At 60.8% G+C, this 16,552-nt stretch overlaps 2 protein-coding genes across 13 annotated transcripts in view; one reads left to right on the top strand and one right to left on the bottom strand.

Annotated features, from left to right (window-relative positions):
- The window catches only part of CASKIN2 (CASK interacting protein 2), a 35,210-nt gene extending 23,281 nt beyond the window's left edge, over positions 1–11,929 (top strand). For 3 of the 5 annotated variants that reach the window (XM_056323201.1, XM_056323196.1, XM_056323206.1), the window contains 18 exons: positions 741–838; positions 946–1,091; positions 1,235–1,330; positions 2,203–2,333; positions 2,554–2,662; positions 2,805–2,913; positions 3,224–3,318; positions 3,399–3,516; positions 3,752–3,928; positions 4,352–4,473; positions 4,970–5,051; positions 5,168–5,262; positions 5,477–5,587; positions 5,702–5,803; positions 6,035–6,173; positions 6,522–8,693; positions 8,817–9,138; positions 9,391–11,929. In XM_056323201.1, coding sequence (XP_056179176.1) covers positions 741–838; positions 946–1,091; positions 1,235–1,330; positions 2,203–2,333; positions 2,554–2,662; positions 2,805–2,913; positions 3,224–3,318; positions 3,399–3,516; positions 3,752–3,928; positions 4,352–4,473; positions 4,970–5,051; positions 5,168–5,262; positions 5,477–5,587; positions 5,702–5,803; positions 6,035–6,173; positions 6,522–8,693; positions 8,817–9,138; positions 9,391–9,487 — 4,321 coding nt within the window. In that variant the 3' untranslated portion in view covers positions 9,488–11,929. The remainder of the gene's footprint in view (positions 1–740; positions 839–945; positions 1,092–1,234; positions 1,331–2,202; positions 2,334–2,553; positions 2,663–2,804; positions 2,914–3,223; positions 3,319–3,398; positions 3,517–3,751; positions 3,929–4,351; positions 4,474–4,969; positions 5,052–5,167; positions 5,263–5,476; positions 5,588–5,701; positions 5,804–6,034; positions 6,174–6,521; positions 8,694–8,816; positions 9,139–9,390) is intronic. The other 2 variants (XM_056323197.1, XM_056323208.1) reach the window with 2 other exon arrangements.
- A 746-nt stretch (positions 11,930–12,675) lies between these two features.
- Positions 12,676–16,552, bottom strand: part of TMEM94 (transmembrane protein 94) — a 52,382-nt gene continuing 48,505 nt past the window's right edge. For 7 of the 8 annotated variants that reach the window (XM_056323223.1, XM_056323220.1, XM_056323229.1 and 4 more), the window contains 2 exons: positions 16,219–16,389; positions 12,676–15,373 (listed from right to left, as the gene is read on the bottom strand). In XM_056323223.1, coding sequence (XP_056179198.1) covers positions 15,301–15,373; positions 16,219–16,389 — 244 coding nt within the window. In that variant the 3' untranslated portion in view covers positions 12,676–15,300. The remainder of the gene's footprint in view (positions 15,374–16,218; positions 16,390–16,552) is intronic. The other variant, XR_008819223.1, reaches the window with a different exon arrangement.

Raw genomic sequence — 16,552 nt, 5'->3', positions numbered from 1 at the left:
AGACTCTGCACAGGGATTTGGGGGTACTCTGGGACTGTGCGTCGGGAGGAGAGCCATGCTGGCTGAGCTGCGTCCCTGGCACAGAGCTGGGATGCTGCCAAGCCCATTGGAGCCCCGGCCTGCGCTGTCTGGAGCCCCCCACGCCCCCTGGAGCAGCACACGGGCTAATCCCCAGTGGCATGGGGACCCCTCGCTCGGCCATGGCCCTTCACGTGACAGCACCGGGCAGACAGGCCCCTTTCACAGCCCCGAGACACAGAGCTCTTTCATTACCGGCAGCCTCCCACGCTGTGCCGTGGGCTCCCGGCATCCCTGCTGGCATAGGGAGGGGGCAGCTGGTGGAGAGGCCAGGAGTAGCCACTGGGCCAGTGTGTTTGCTGGATGCTCTGAGCAGCGCAGCTTTGGGCTGCCTGGCTGCACCACAGAGAGGGGAGATGCATCCCTCCAACCCGCCTGCTTGCCCCCTGCACAGGGCAGGGGGATGAGGGACCTCACCTGGGGAGGGGGGGCACAGGGTCCCTGCATCCCTCACTGAGCTGTGGGGCACAGACAGCGGGGAGGGATTTATTTGTGCTTTGCTACGGGGAAACTGAGGCACTGGGAGCAGGGTATCAGGAGGGATGTAGCCACGAACAGCGGGGGATGATCCCAGCCCTTGGCTCGTGTCCCTGTGCAGGCGGGGGCTGTAGGGACAGCGTGGCAGGGACTGGGACTGCGCTGAGCCCTGCCTTGTGTCACAGGTTCTCAGCACTGCACCACGCAGCCCTGGGCGGCAGCCTGGACCTCATCTCGCTGCTGCTGGAGGCACAGGCCACCGTTGACATCAAGGACAGCAACGGTAAGGGGTGATCCCCCGGCACAGCCCCGTGCCTTCGGCAGTCAGCTCAGCCCTCTGAGAGAGGCTGGGGGCCGCATCCAGACCTGCTGAGCCCTGTTCCCCTGCAGGGATGCGGCCCCTGCACTATGCAGCCTGGCAGGGGCGTGTGGAGCCGGTGCGGGTGCTGCTGCGTGCTGCCGCCTCCGTCAACATGGCCTCGCTGGACGGGCAGATCCCGCTGCACCTCTCGGCACAGTATGGCCACTATGAGGTGGTAAGTGACAGCCCAGCCACACCCCCCCCCACCCTGGGTCTCTCTGGGGGTACACAGAGCGGGGCAACCCCATCGTGCTGGGCAGGAGGGAGGCAGGAGTACGAAATGATGCTGAGCCTCTGCACCACATTGTTCCTCCGCAGTCAGAGATGCTGCTCCAGCACCAGTCCAACCCCTGCCTCATCAACAAGGCAAAGAAAACCCCCCTGGACCTGGCCTGCGAGTTCGGGCGGCTGAAGGTGAGTGCTGCGGGGCTCTCCCCGGCACCGGGCACTTCACCGGGGGCGGCTCTGGAGCCAGCTGGCTCCTCCTGGAGCGCAGTGCTGGGTCTGGCCATGCCCAGTCTCCCTCTGCCATGAGCCTCGGAGCCCAGCAGGCAGCATCTGCCTCCTCCTGTGGCCGGGCAAGGCCAAATCCTGAACCTGGGAGCTGCAAGTTTTGCTCCTGACCTTGCGGCAGGGCAGTGTCGGGCTGGGAGAGAAGACGGGAGCCCTCACTCCCGGTTCCCTGCAGCCTCCCCCGGCCCACCCCAGCTTTGCTCCCGTTTAAGCGCAGATAGGCTGAGCTGGCTAATCCCTGCAAGCCCTGAGCACCCAGCCCGCTCAGCTGCTCGAGTCCCCGGCACGGCTTATGGGGACAGGGCTGCTCCACGCTCTGGGAGACCCCAGCCCAGCCAGCACCACGCCACCGAGCTGGGCTGGAGTGTGGCCAGCCAGACTGTCCCATGCCCCGCCGGGGAGGGGACCAGGGGGCTACTTCCATTTTTGGAGTATCTATAATGTCTGCAGCTATAAACAGGGCAGTAAAAATAACTCCTCTGTGCCTCTGGGCTGCCCTGAGACGCTGAGAGTCGCTTTGGGCTTGGAGAGACTGCAGCTTTTTAGGGCTTGGTCTGAAAAGCCTGATTATGGGAAGACTATTTCTGGCTGTTGTGACCTTTTATGGCCCCTTGTGACAGTGTGGCCCTGCCAAGCACCAGCCAGCTCCAGCTGAGCCCTGGGGCTGCGGATGGATGGGAGCAGCAGGATGGGGAGCAGAGGGCCAGCCCTATGCTGGGAGGGTGCAGACGAGGGTACCTGCACCCTGCTGCCCACCCCTGTGCCCCATGCAGGTGGCCCAGCTGCTGCTGAACAGCCATCTGTGCGTTGCCCTCCTGGAGGGACAGTCCAAGGATGCCACCGACCCCAATTACACCACCCCGCTGCACCTGGCAGCCAAGAACGGGCACAAGGAGATCATCAGGTAACCCCTGCCGGCCTGTGGCACTGCCCTATCCCAGAAAAACCCATCATGGCTTCAGTCCCCCTTCCCCCCAGAGCCACCTCCCTGCTGCAGGCTTCAGTCCCTCATCCCCAAAGCCTCAGCGGTGCAAGGGGTTGTCCCCTTCCCATTGCAAAGTAGCCGATCGCCCGGCCCGGACATCTGTGTCCTGCCATTCATGCCTCTCCTTCCTTCCTACCAGGCAGCTGCTGAAGGCCGGGATCGAGATCAACAAGCAGACAAAGACGGGCACGGCCCTGCACGAGGCTGCGCTCTATGGCAAAACGGAGGTGGTGCGGTTGCTGCTGGAGGTGGGTGCAGTGGGGACAGGGCTGCATGGGGGGACAAGCCCCCGGGGGTCAGCCACCGCCCCCTTCCCCTCGGTCCCTCTGTCTCCCATGGGTCCAGTGGCAGGTGTGGGGCCTGGCCCTGACCACGTCCCCTCCTGCGCAGGGCGGTGTCGACGTGAACATCAGGAACACCTACAACCAGACGGCACTGGATATCGTGAACCAGTTCACCACCTCACACGCCAGCAAGGATATCAAGCAGCTGCTGAGAGGTGAGGTGGGGTCGGCACATGGCCAGGCCCTGTGAGGGGCTTCTTCCCCCTGGGACCTGCCTGAGGCTCCCAATGCTCCTGCCGAGCAGCCTAAACCAGCCTGGCTGTGAGCATCAGCATCCCAGTCCTGTGTCATATGTGCCCCCATCCTCCATGTGGGCAATGCCCAGGGATTGCATCCTTCCTGCAGTATTAATGTCTTCTTTCCCCTCTCCTCACTCTTGTTTTCTCTCTCTACCTTCCCTGAACCACTCTTTTTTCCTCCCTGCACTCTGGTACCTTCTTTCTTCCCTCTGTCCCTTGTCTTCAGAGGCATCAGGAATCCTGAAGGTCCGAGCTTTGAAGGATTTTTGGAACCTCCACGACCCGACTGCTCTCAATGTCCGGGCAGGAGACGTCATCACGGTGAGGCTGCTCCCTGCTCCCTGTCCCCCTGCCCTGCCATGGCCCCAGGTACCAACCCTGTCCCTCTCGCCCCACGGCAGGTCCTGGAGCAGCATCCGGACGGGCGGTGGAAGGGGCACATCCATGATGCTCAGAAAGGCACCGATCGCGTTGGGTACTTTCCCCCCTCCATCGCCGAAGTCATCAGCAAGCGAACAGGTCAGTGGCTGCCCTGGGCAAGCTGGGGACTGTCCCCTGTGTGAAACCACCCTGACCTTCCCAGCACCTCCCGTAGGACAGGTCCCCGGAGCCCGGCTAGCTAGGGGGGAGAAGGACTCGGGTGGGCCCAGGGGTTGTGCCGTTGGTGGGGTGGTAACTTGGGGGTTGAGGCTCAGCTGTCCCCTCTGCCCTCCTACACAAGCTCTGACCACGCGTGTTTTGTCTTTGAATACAGGCACGGTTGTCCCCCGCCTGGCACCCACACACCAGCGCCAGGGTCCCCCCGGGGCCCTCCCGGCCCCCCCCGGCGGGCTGCAGCACCTCCCCGACGAGTGTCCTCACCAGGCAGCCCCAAGCGTCCCAGCGGCCTATGGCCACCTCACCCCAACCCGGACGGGCCCTGACAGCTCAGGTCAGGGGTGCAGCTGGGGAGGGAGAGGGGCTGGGGGCCTTCCCCTGTGCCCAGCCCTGCCCGCGCAGGGGGACGCAGGGGGAGACTCTCCCTCCACCTCCCACTGGGGAAACAGCCAGGCAAGAAGGAGCAGGCGCAGGAAAAGGGAGTTTAGGGGAGCCCGTAGAGCAGCCCCTTCCCTCCCTGTGTCCTCAGTCAGGCCGTGTCCCGTGTCCCCTTTGCGTGTCCCTTGCCAGCCCAGTGTGTGCGCCGGGAGGCGGGAGGGACCGGTGCGTCATCTGTGGCCAGAGGGATCTCGCGGGAGGCTGTTTGTCACTGGCATCACTGTGTTGGCACATGGGTCCCTGCCGGGGACCTTTGTGTCCTGTGTCAGCCCTGATCCTGGGGCGCTACTGACAGCCCTCCCCCACCTGCCCCAAGCAGCAGGAGACAGGAACAGCGTGGGCAGCGAGGGCAGCATCGGCAGCATCCGCAGTGCTGGCAGCGGCCAGAGCACCGAGGGCACCAACGGGCAGAGCACCAGCATCCTCATCGAGAACGCCAGGGTAGGCACCAGCCCCTGCTCCCCCCGGGATGCTCCCCCCGGGATGCTCCCCCTGGGATGCTGCCCCAGGCTGGCTCAGGCTGCAGATGGAGCGCCAGCATCTTCCCTGTCCCCCTCTGCACCTCCCAGCAAAGGAGGGGCTGCAGGAGCTGAGCATCCTCCACCAAGCACCTATTTGCTGCCAGGACTCAGCAGGAAAATGTTCCTGGGGGGTCCCCAGCTGCCCTGCAGCACAACTGGCCTTTTTGGGTAGAGCTGGAGCGGTGGTGGAGTTTGTGTGGTTTGGTACCGCACCAGCATCTCCACCACATCCTGTGTCATCTGAGAGGAGAAAAAGGGCCAAATCCTGCCCAGGTCTCTTGCCAGGGGCCAGCCCTTCACTGGGTGAAGCTGTGCCCGGCAGCCCAATGTGGGACCCCCCTGCTCTGCTCCTGGGGTGCAACAGGGCGTGTCTCCGGAGCGGGGTCCTTCCCCCACCCACTCCTCTTCTCCCCCAGCCGCTGGCCTCCACTGGTGACGACCTCCAGCAACACCTTCTGGGATCGGAGCCGCGCAATGGGCAGTTGACCTCCACAGCAGGTGAGGGATGTCCCAGCTCCATGGGGCCCTGGGGACAGCTGTCCCCCCAGCCACGGGGGCTGCTCACTGCTCAGTGACATCACCCCGTGACGGCTGTTGTCTCTCCTCTCTGCCAGGGCCACAGAGCCAGCAGACCCCAGGCAGCTGCCCCCCTGGAGACAGGGTCTTCTCCCACCAGTTCCTGCGGCCTGAGCAGCTCCTTGAGGGGAAGGTAACTGGGCCAACTGGGAACCGGGTGTGCCAGGTGAGAGGGCCACATCTGGGGCTCTCGGCCCAGCTCTCACTGCACTGGGGATACAGGGGACTGGGTCTTGAGGACACTGGGGACAGAGGGTTCTTGCCTAAGAAGATCCCGTCGCTTGCCTGGAGCAGCCAGGTCCTGCAGCCATCGTCACAGGCTGCTCTTTGCCCCGTCCTCTCCCCAGGACGCAGAAGCCATTTACAACTGGCTCAGTGAGTTCCAGCTGGAGTCGTACACGGCCAATTTCCTCAACGCTGGCTACGACGTCCCCACCATCAGCCGCATGACCCCAGAGGTAAGGCAGGTCCTCCCCCACCTCGGCCAGCACGCCCTGAGCTGCTGGCAGCCGGTTCCCCCTGCCCCACACTGCCCACCACTGCTGACCACAGCCCCGCTCTGCTCACGTTAGGATCTGACAGCCATCGGTGTGACCAAGCCGGGCCACAGGAAGAAGATCTCCACCGAGATCGGGCAGCTCAGCATCGCTGAGTGGCTGCCCAACTACATCCCGGTGAGTGTGGCTCTGGCCCGGCGCCCTCTTTTCCTCAGGTCTTTTCTCAGAGCTGTCTTAGCCCAGGAGAGGGCAGGAGTGGGGTCTGTAAATAAACACACACTGCAACAGCCTGCGTTAGTGCAGAGAGACCCTAAACATGGCAGTGTCCTGACGGGGGGCAGGGAGGGGATGGATGAAGGTGCTGCCCGTGCCTCGATGCTCATGACAGCATCTGCATGCTCTTTGCAGGCTGACCTGATGGACTGGCTCAGCGCCATCGGGTTGCCTCAGTACCACAAAAAACTGGTGAACAACGGCTATGACTCCATCACCATCGTGACAGACCTGACGTGGGAGGATCTGCAAGAGATCGGCATCAACAAGCTGGGTGAGTCCCTGCCGCCGTGCTGGGGTGGCCCAGGGCAGCCAAGTTTCCCACCCAGGTCCCCACGCTGGTTCTCCCTCAGGCGGGGAGGGGCAGGCATGTCCCGAGCACCTGGAAAGGGCAGTTCATGACTGTCCCTAAGGAATCCCCTTGGCAGGCTGGATCTAGGCCGAGCCAGGTGGACGCTGGCCGTAGTTTGTCTCCTCGCATAGGCAGGGTTTGGATAATCTGGAGGCCTTTGCCCCAGCGCCCCGGGTGGTGACGTAACTGTGACTCTTCTTGGCCAGGAAACAAAGGCCTTGGGGGCTGGAGCTGACCTAACGCCCCTTTCCTGTTGCAACCTTCCCGCAGGCCACCAGAAGAAGATCATGTTGGCTGTCAAGAAGCTCAGAGACCTCCGCAAAAGCCTCAACCAAGCAGAAGCAACTCTGGCAAGACGCAAAGTCCCAGGTGCCCTGGACATTGTCACCATCGAGTCACTGGAGAACGGGGAGTGCCAGTCCCCACACACCCCCAAAATGACGACCTTCCAGGACAGTGAGCTCAGCTATGAGCTGCAGACAGCCATGTCCAACAGCTGCCACGAGACGCTCGGCATCAAGAGCAGCCAGGGGATGTCACGGAGCCAGGAGAGCATCGGGGTGCGATCCCGGGGCTCAGGGCACTCGCAGGATAACGTGCTGTCCCGGCACCTCTCCAGCCCCTCGCAGGAGAGCCTGGGCAGCGGGGAGAGCAGCAGCAGCAGCGGGCAGTCCTGCGCACCGCCCCGCAGCAAGGAGAGCACGGCCGGCCTGCCGGGACGGCCCAGTCCCGAGCCCTACGGGAAGCTCGTCTCCCCCGAGGGGCTGAATGGCTATGCCAACGGCAGCGGGGGCAGCCCTCTCAAGGAGAGGAACCTGCCTGAAGGCACGGATCAGTACACCTGGCCGGTGGCTCAGAAAGGTGCTGGGACACCAGCAGTCACCCCCTGTACCCCTCCCCAGACCCCCAGCAAGGCGACGGCCCCATACGTCTTTATGTACCCACACGTCTCCTTGAAATCCCCGACGGTCCCTTCCCTCCTGGGAGCGGAGCAGCCCAAGACCCTGGCACACGCGTACCCCTCTGTCTCCTCCGGACAGAAGAGCAGCCTGCAGACATCGGCTCAAAAAGCCTTCTCCTACCTGCACAGCCAGTGCGGCCCCGCAGAGCCGCCTGCTGTGCCACCCGCGGCTGGGGCAGCCCCGGGCACCTGGCAGCCTGGGGAGCAGCATGGTGGGGGCGAAGGCTTCAAGTACAAGAAGCGTTCGCACAGCCTGAACCGCTACGCACTGTCAGATGGGGAGCACGAGGAGGAGGAGGGGGCGCCCACCAGCACCCTGGGCTCCTACGCCACCCTGACGCGGCGGCCGGGCCGGAGCCAGATGCCGCGAGCCGCTCTGCAGACGGACGCCAAGGTGACCCGCAGCCAGTCCTTCGCCATCCGGGCCAAGCGCAAGGGGCCTCCGCCGCCACCTCCCAAGCGCCTCAGCTCCGTCTCCAGCACCCTGGCTGCCGAGGCAGACAACGAGCAGCCCCCTGACCCCGAGCGGCAGCCTGCAGCCCCCCAGGATGTGACTGATGCGGCTGCCAGCCCGGGTGACGCTGGCCACAGCAGGACAGTGAAGGGCCTGGCAGCTGCGCTGGAGGGGACACCGGGGCCGAGTCCACCCAAGCCCCTTCTGGCCCCAAAACCGCTGCACGTGGCTCAGGACTGTCTCCCCAGGGCAGATGTGAACAATGAGTCCTACAATGGCAGTGACAGCAGCAGCGCCACACTTCCCGACACCGGCAGGGACCCCTTTGAGAGCAGCAAGCCACGGAGACGGACGTTGAGTGAGCCCAGCGCTCCCATGACAGAGGGGGCTGCGCAGGGTGGGCGGGAGGATGCCTGCTCGGACACAGAGGAGGAGGCTAAGCCAGGGGTCTCCTCCTCATCCTCCCAGAACAGCTCCAGCGAGTGCATCCCCTTTGCAGAAGAAGGCAACTTAACCATCAAACAGCGACCAAAGCCGACCGGGCACCCCAAGGCTGACGCAGCTGCGCCAGAAACAGAGCCCGGTTCCCAGGTGGTGGAATCCCCCTGTCCTGCCGGGAAGGAGCCGGTGCCGCCCGCTGCCACCAAGGAGCCGCCTGTGCTGGAGTTCAACCTCACCGAGTCGGACACGGTGAAGCGCCGGCCCCGCTTCAGGGAGCGGGAGCCGCTGCAGGCGGTGCTGAAGGCGTTCAGCATGGCGGGGCAGGCGGAGGCGGGGGCCAGCCCTGCGCCCCAGTATGCCCAGGCCCAAGCAGTGAGCATCGCGGGCCCCGCTGTGCCGGCACCGGCATCACAGGCTGGGCTGGCCGGCGATGCCTTCGACGACGACAGCGTAGAGTTCAGGATTGCCGAGATAGAGAAAAGCATCTTATCACTGGAGAAGGGGATCAAGAAGGCACCGAGCCCCACCAAGGCCCCCGGCCCCGTGGAGCTGCTCGGCACTGCCGTAGTGAGGACGCCCGCTCCAGGTAAGTGAGCTCGTGGGGGTGTCCCTGAGGCGGTGGTGGGGCCTGAGGCTCCCTCCCAGGTTAGCGTGGGAGGTGTGAGGACGATGTGTGCCACCGTGTGCCACAAGTCCCCCTCCTTTGCAGACGTCCCCACCAAGCACACTTCCGTGGCGTCCACCAAGCTAGTCTTCTCCGGGCCCAAGACCATCTACCAGCAGGTCCTGCAGCCCTCCCGCCACACTGTTGCTCCCTGGGCGGCCACCGAGGCAGTGCCAGATGTGGTGGGGTCCCTGGCCGCTCCTGGCTCGCTGGCGCTGGAGGCAGGCAGCAAGGTGTCCCCGAAGCCTTTGGCCGCTGCCCCGGGGGCCGCGCTGGCCCAGCAGCGGCTGGAGCAGACCAACTGCACCCTGGCTGCCGCGCTGCAGGCGGCCGAGAAGAAGATCATCACAGCGGAGGAGGCGGAGAGGTGAGGCAGCGCTGGGGGCGAGGGGAGCGCTGGGGCTGGGCCCCTCGGGTGGGATTGGGAAGCTCCCAGCGAGGGCGGGTGAAGGGCTGTGCACAGGCACACGCGGGTGCCGCACCAGGGCACACGTGCTCCAGCTCAGCTGCGTGCTGAGCTCCGGCTGCTGCCGGGAGGTCGGGTCCAGCCTGGCCAGCCCACCCCCCCCAGCGCCTGAAGCCCTCGGGTGGCGTTTTGACTCTTCCCTTTCCTCCCCAGCCACCCCGGGGCCGCGCACTCGGCCAAGAACATCCTGGAAGACATCAGCAACATGTTCGATGACCTGGCCGACCAGCTGGACGCGATGCTGGACTGAGGCTTGCTCCCTCCTTCCCCTCCCCGCCTCCGGCTGCTCCACCAGTGCCCCCCGTGACAGGGGGCGAGTGGGTCCAGCACCGCCCGGTGCCTCCGGGTCTCACCAGCCACCTCCATCCCCACACTTTGCACTGCGGCTGGGAACGCAGCCACCCCTCCTGGCTCGCCCCGGCTCCAGATCACACGTGCCAGCACGGCCACGGGCTGGTTTCCGAGGGGGTCAGGCGTTTCCCACCAGACTGGCAGCAGGAGAGCCCAGAGGGGCTGCACGGGCGGTCCTGGAGGCCAGGGAGAAGCCCTCGCTCCCTTGCACAGAGCTGAGGAGCCTCCACAAGGGACCTTTCTCTTTCCCCGCTGCATTGCTGAGTCCTGCCTCTATTATTTATCCCCTGCCAACAATGTGTCAAAGGAGAGACCTCCCCGGGCAGCCGCCACCGAGCTGGCTATTTACTGAGCCCCAGCAAGGCCTGACAGCAGCTAAAAGAAGACAGGGCTTGTCGCAATTTGGCAGCTTGCAGAGCGAGAAGGAACCTTTCTGCTTTATTGGTTGCTTTTCCAAATGCATCAGTGTCAGGCAGCGTGTAATCCGAGTGGATTGAAATCCCTGCGGTGGTACCCCCCGGACCCCTCGAGACGGGGCTGGCAGGATGCGAAGCAGCGGATGCTCTGCCATGGCACTGCCGGCCGTGGAGCTCTCCCTGCCCCTTCCAGAGCGAGGAGGAGGGTGATGGCAGCGCCAGGCTGGCTGCACCGTGCTGCTAAACACCGGCTGCCCTCTGCCGACACCGTGCCTCCGCAAACCGCCACCCTGGTGCCTCCAGGGTTGAAGGAGCAGCGTGGTTAGTGCATATTTTTTCTTTGATTTTCCTCCCCTCTCCCTCTTTGGGGGAGATGAGAGTCCCTTTTCCCCCTGCTGCTCCCTGCGGGGAGCTGCTGGCACAAACCCCGCTGCGAGCGTTGAACAGTGGCAGCCTGCGGGACTCTGCGAGATGCTTCTTGCAGCGCTGGGAGGCAGCGGGAGAGGTGACCCCGCGTGCACTGGGTGAATTCTGCGCCGCAGCAGCTCCCGTGCGTTGGGGCTGGATGCGGTCACAGCCCCGTGGCTGCAGTAGGGGAACAGCAGCGACAGCTCATCGCATCCAAGCGGTAGGAACGGCTGCATAGCTTGAAGACAGATTTCTCTAGCAGGATCTGTTTAGTAGTGCATGTCTAAATATGTCCAAGAGCCCCAAACTTGGCTTGCGCTCGGCATGCCAAGCAAATGAAAGCATCGGAGCACCAGAAGGGAACCGAAGATTGTACTTAAGTGCCATTTGCTACAAAAATTCCAGACAGAGGTAAAACAATCCACATATCTTCCCCCCCCCCCCCCCTTCAAAAAATTATCAATGCAAAACCAAACTGGCAAGGGAGAAGGTGGCTGAAGAGGCAGCTGCTTCCCAATCCTGGGGGCTTGCGACTGACTGGGACTGTTCGGAGCCCCTCGTCCCCTTGCACGCAGCGGGAGCAGCCCCTGTGAGCAGAGCCCGCCTGCGCGGTCCGGGGTCTCCGCTCACGAGCAGCAGTTGTGCCATGGGCCGGCCGGGCGGGAGGTGCCAGCCTGGCTCCTAGGCTGAAAAGCAAAGATAAAAAGCCCTAAAAAAAAAATAAAAAAAATTGTATCGTTGGCTGGGACTTGAGGCTAGTGTGAGGTGGTTGACACCTCTCTCCTGGCTTGTTGGTTGCTCTGATTTATCTATCACATCGCGTGTATTTAAATGACCATGTCTGACAGGCAAGTGCTACGTCATGGACCCGATTGTTTTTAAATAGCTACAACCAGTGGCACTTTATCAAAAGGTTTGCAGAAGCCTTTTAAAACCAATTTTTACTCTCACGAGTCAACCTGGGACAAGCCCAGTTGTGGGGTTTTTTCCTAATGTTGACAAACTGTAAATGTTTTTTTGGTTTTTGTTTTTTTTGTTTGTTTTTTTTTTTTTAAAGGCCAATGTATATATTTTAAATGTGATTTATTATATATATTTACTAACCAGAACTGCAAGTCTTGTACTCTAGGGTCAGGGATAAGAGGACACTGGGGTGGAGCTGTCGCTGTCTGAGCCACCTGAGGGCAGCACCATGCTGCTCTCGTTGTCAATAAGGGAATTAAACATTTGATTTTGCAGAAGAATGCCTATTTTTTAAGCTCTAGATCTCTATTTTGAAGCTACTGTATGGTGTGTAAGTTATGTACAATGCAACTGGGACTAACTGACCCCAGCTGCACCTGCTCCGTGCAGCAAGACAGTGAGGGGAAAAAATAGCCCATGTAATCACCAGACTGACAACAGATTTTAAACCATCTGCTCTGTTTGTGTTAATCATGTGTTTCGTTTTCCACTAACATCCATTAAGACTAAATTCTATTAAACAGTGGGGCATATTTTACCCTTTTGATAGTTTTGCCTGGTTGTGTCCTTCGTGTCAAACCGCACAAGCTTGTCTCCTACTCTGAAGTTCATCGAGGATCAGCTTTATCCTACCCCTCGAGTGCGTAACATCTGGGTTTCCTCAGATGATCTCCCCCGGTAAGAGTCCTGCTGCGGCCTCCAGCGAGGCTGCTGTTCAGTATGAGTCTCACCACCGTGGCAGTGATGTGGGGAGAGCCTTCCAGTGCCTTCCAGAGCCTTCCAGTGCCCCACTGCCCAGCTTTGGGCATGTCCGAAGCCTCAGCTACCCCTGCCCGCCAGGCAAAGCACCCCGTGGCCTCCCCGGTGACAGGTGCGGCCGCAGTGACGCCGGGTCCTGCTTTGCTCACAAGAAGCCAGGCCTCCTCGTCTCGCCACGCTGCTTTTTCCAGCACTTGCGGCGCCTGCTCCAGCTCGCCCCTGACCTTCCATCCAGAGGGCTTCAAACCAGCCACAGCCGCGGCCGAGGCGGCACCGGGAACACCCGTGCGTGCCGTGCCTGGCATCCGGGAGATTCCAAGGTAAGCGGACGGCTGCTCTGTGGGAAAAGGCATTCAGAGCTGGGCAGGTCTGCCCAAAGCTGAGCACAAAGTGGGAAAAAGTGCCAGGATCGGGTGCCAGGAGCAGCTGTGTCCCTACGAGAGGGGAGCCAGGGAGCTCTGACCCTGGGACCCGAGCAGCCACACACAGTTTTGCCTCCTTGCATTGCTGGGTGCAAACTCCCTCGCACTCTCACTGGGTGTGTCATCCAAGACAATCATTTATTGCCGTTCATACACTGGATGCATGTGGGTCTGGGTTGGTTTCTTTTTTTTTTTTTAATACAATTTACAACTTTTAATACAAATCAAATATTTTTTACATACATCCCAAAAAATTTAATATAAAATATACACCATTTAAAAACATCTCGATGTAGGAAATTTCTTTGTGAAGCTGTGCACCCTGACCCTCGGATACCTCGGTGGCTGAGGGGAGGGTGGCATTGGCAAGACCCTCCAAAAGGCTCCATTCATATGCCTTGGCTCCCTCCAAGTCTAGCAGGTGAAGGAGGGTGCAGGAAAATAAACACGGATGATCACCCAGAGGAGAAACCTTGGGAGGTGCCTCCTCTAGGGGAAGGTGTGGCCAGCAGGAAGCCCTGGTTATCTGCTGCCTTTTGTCACCTGCAACAGTTAGTGGCACAGGGCAAGAGCTAAGGGCTGGGGGGGAAGGTTGCTCTGCAGGAACAGCAGTGAGCAGCACGTGCAGCCTCCGACTCCAGCTCCGCTGGGCCGCGGAGCAGACCCTATCCCACCGGCTTGCTTACCCCTGGCACCAGGAAGAAAAGCCGATTCCTCAAGTGCCAGGGGTAAGAGAGCTGGAGCTGGCATTTTGCGAATTCAGTGAGACTGGGAAGGATGCAGCTCGTTCCCGCTGAGCCAGGCAGCCCTGCAGGCCCGAGAGGCGCGACGCAGAGGTCAGCCCAGCCGGCCAAGCGAGTGGACACGCTCTGCCAGCCGGAGTGGCCGGGTCCTGCCGCACCGCAGGAGCAGCCCTGCGCTCCCCCAGTGAGCTGCTGGCTCCCCGATCCCGTGCAACCCTAAACACCCGCTCTCCAGCTGTGGGAACAGGGTCCAGGCCTCTGAGCACCCCCAGCCGCCCCCTCCAGCAGCCTCCCTCTGTCCCCAGAGCTCGGACGCCGGCTGTACCCCCGCTTTGCTCTCCTACCAGCCCCGCAGCAGGGAGAAGTGTATTGCTTAGAGACACGCAGCACTGCGTGCGCTCTCCGGTTATGCTGAAATGTAAGGAAGACACGGTGGAGCAGCAGGGCAGAGCCTGGAGGTTCCCAGCCAGCTCCCTGCCTGCCAGGGAAGGACCAGCAGCCGTTCGTGAGTCTCGGGTACCAAAGTGGTACAGCCGTGTACTGAATTAGTGTTAATATTGGGAGCAAAACCAGTGCCAGAATTTACCAGCTTTAGCCAGTTTTCAGAACTAGGAAGGGAGTCAACATCTCCGTGAGCTGCAAATATTTCAGTAGCCAAGCCTCTGTGCTCCTGTGTGGCCCCTGACTGCCAGCCCACAACAGCACCAGTGTTCCCAGTACAGCTGGGGTCTGTTCAGAGCCCAAAAGCATGTGTGCCACATTGCAGCAAACCGTGGTTTGCAGCAGCCCTCGGGGGAAGGGCTCCCCCAGTCAAATGAAGAAGAGACCTCCAGAAAAAAAAAAAGGGAACAGACATGAGGGCAGCAGGACGGGGGAGAGACTTCCAAACACTGTCACAGAAAGACACGACGAAGGGAGATCTCCCTGTGCCTTGGAGAGCAAGTGCTTGTTGCAACACAGTCCTGGGACTGGGAAAGGAACCATCCACCAGCTCTCTGGCAGTCACAGCTGCAAGTGCAGATACCCTGCCTGGGACGACAGACAGGCTGGTCTCAGGTTTTATCGCTAGCTCTGGCCCTCTGAAGCAGGCATTTTACTGAAGCAGAACGGCAATTTTGAATCACAACGAGGAGGACAGTTGCAAACCTCTCTGGGGGTTGTTAAGAGCAGGTAGGAGCTGGTTCAACAGAGCTGGAGGAAGCTGAGCCATGCTGGCTCCCTGCAGACAGGCAGAGCTGCCCTCCTGACAACTTCTGCACCACAGCACTAGGGTCAAGTGCAGACAGCTTTTCTTAAAGCCCCGTCTCACCCCTCTTCTCTTGAAGCACTCAACAGCCGCCACAGGGCCACAGCAACAACGCTAGAGGGCAGGCCGGGCCGGCGCCCTGCCAGAGCCCTCCCGGTGTCCCCCCGGAGGGGGAGCTCCGCTCCTCACCTGGCACCCAGCACTCCAGGAGCTGCACGAGAGATGGCTCCTTTGCCCCAGGACACGGGGACAGGGAGGGAGGCGGGGGCATGCACAGGCACGCACACACATCATCCAGGAGAGCAGGCAGAGATGGAAAAACAAAACGGATTTCAACAGAGATCTCTTGCTTCAGCAGCCCTGCGTCTCCCTTGCTGGCCCCGGATACTCCTGCCAGGTCCAGGAAACCCATCTGCTCACACAGAGGGAAGGAGTCACTTAATTTCAGCATCACTATGATAATAACAAAAACCTCTAGTAATAAATAAATAAAAGAGCAGCCTGAACAGCCACGAGAGCTTGCAGGCCCCCTTGAGAGTACCCTGGCAGGCTGGGGAGGGGCTGCATACCTGCGGGGGCATCCTGCTAGCAGCGCCTTGCCTGGGGCCCCCTGGAAGGTGCTGATGTAGTTTTGCAAGGAGGCTGTTTGGTTTGCACGTGTGAGGGAAAACTCCCCGAGCCTTTGGTGCAGCCACTCTCCCAGTGCAGGATGTGACTGTGTGACCCTGGCTCCAGGGAACTTGAGCTGGGAGCGTTTAAAATGGCGAATTCATTCCCAGCTTCGTTTCAAACTGCAACTTCTGCCTCTTTTGGTAACGGACCCGGACCCTGCAGAAGGCAGAAGAAAGAAGAGAGTCAGCAGGGGGAGGGATGAAAGGCAAGCAAGGCTGCCCCACTGCAATTCCTGAGCTGCACAGCCCCAAGAAACAGGAAAGCCCCCGGCCTGGACCCTGTGGTACCCTGGGAGGGGAACTGAATCCAGAGAGCAGCCCACATCCCCAAGTCCTGCCCCATCCAGCCAACTCCCATCTCCAAGGCCACCAGACACAGCAGAGAAAGGTCCAGAAGTTCTTCCCAGGAACAGAGACAGCAGCTCTGTCCCCATCAGGGTTCCCTGTAATCCCTGCTGCTTTCCTCACCAACCCATTTCCTGAATCAATGCTCATTAGTGTTAACTCCCAGCTCCGGCTGCTCCCTGCGCTAGGAAGAACAGCCAGTCGCTTTGCGCTACTAATTCTTGGCTTCAGCCACTTCCCGTGAAAATGAGTCCCACAGTCCAGGCACTGTGTGAAGACATATTTCCTCTGCTGTGACTCAATGCCTCTCTGTCCTCATGGGATGAGATGGAGAGACCAGCCCTCTCCAATTCCATACTGGTATTTCATAGACTTTGGCTGTCTCCCTCTCATTGGTTTGAGATAAAGAAATATTGGTCTCCCTTCCTGCTCCCAATCACTGCCACTGCCCTTCCCTGACCCTCTTCCCTCCCCTGCACTTCCTCCCTGAGAGGTGGAACACGAGCTTGCACACAATAGCCAGGTGATTTACACAATGCAATCATCTTTTCCTTTTTATTCCCCACCCTGTTCCCTGTGCATCATTTTTCTGCCGCTCAAGCCAGGCTGGAGTGAGGCTCCCGCCCTTTCTCCCCACCTTCCCTATCACCCCCATACCTGATTTCATGCAGCTTGACAATCTCATTGATGATAACCACAAGGACCAAGGAGAGAAAACCCAGGAGCCACGAGACCGGGGAGATGGAAACGTCACTAAAGGTCAATGCAGAATTGAGGTTTTCCCAGAGCTTCAGGTCCAGCACAGTCTGTGCCACTTGCCCCAGCAATCTAAGATCATAAACAGACACAGCAAATCTCAGCGGAGCCAACAAGCTTCCCAGGCTCTGCAGAGCAGGGTTCGGGCCCAGATGTAACACTCCTGTGTTCACAACAGAGACCCTTCACCGATTCAGCAGCAGAGAACTTTTGCCACCCCCTATCGTTTTCCTCA

The sequence above is a fragment of the Falco biarmicus genome, chromosome 1 (genome assembly GCF_023638135.1).
Source record: "Falco biarmicus isolate bFalBia1 chromosome 1, bFalBia1.pri, whole genome shotgun sequence".
Classification (NCBI taxonomy): domain Eukaryota; kingdom Metazoa; phylum Chordata; class Aves; order Falconiformes; family Falconidae; genus Falco; species Falco biarmicus.
The sequence above is the reverse complement of the archived record's forward strand: the minus strand, read 5'-3'. Positions and strand labels throughout refer to the sequence as shown.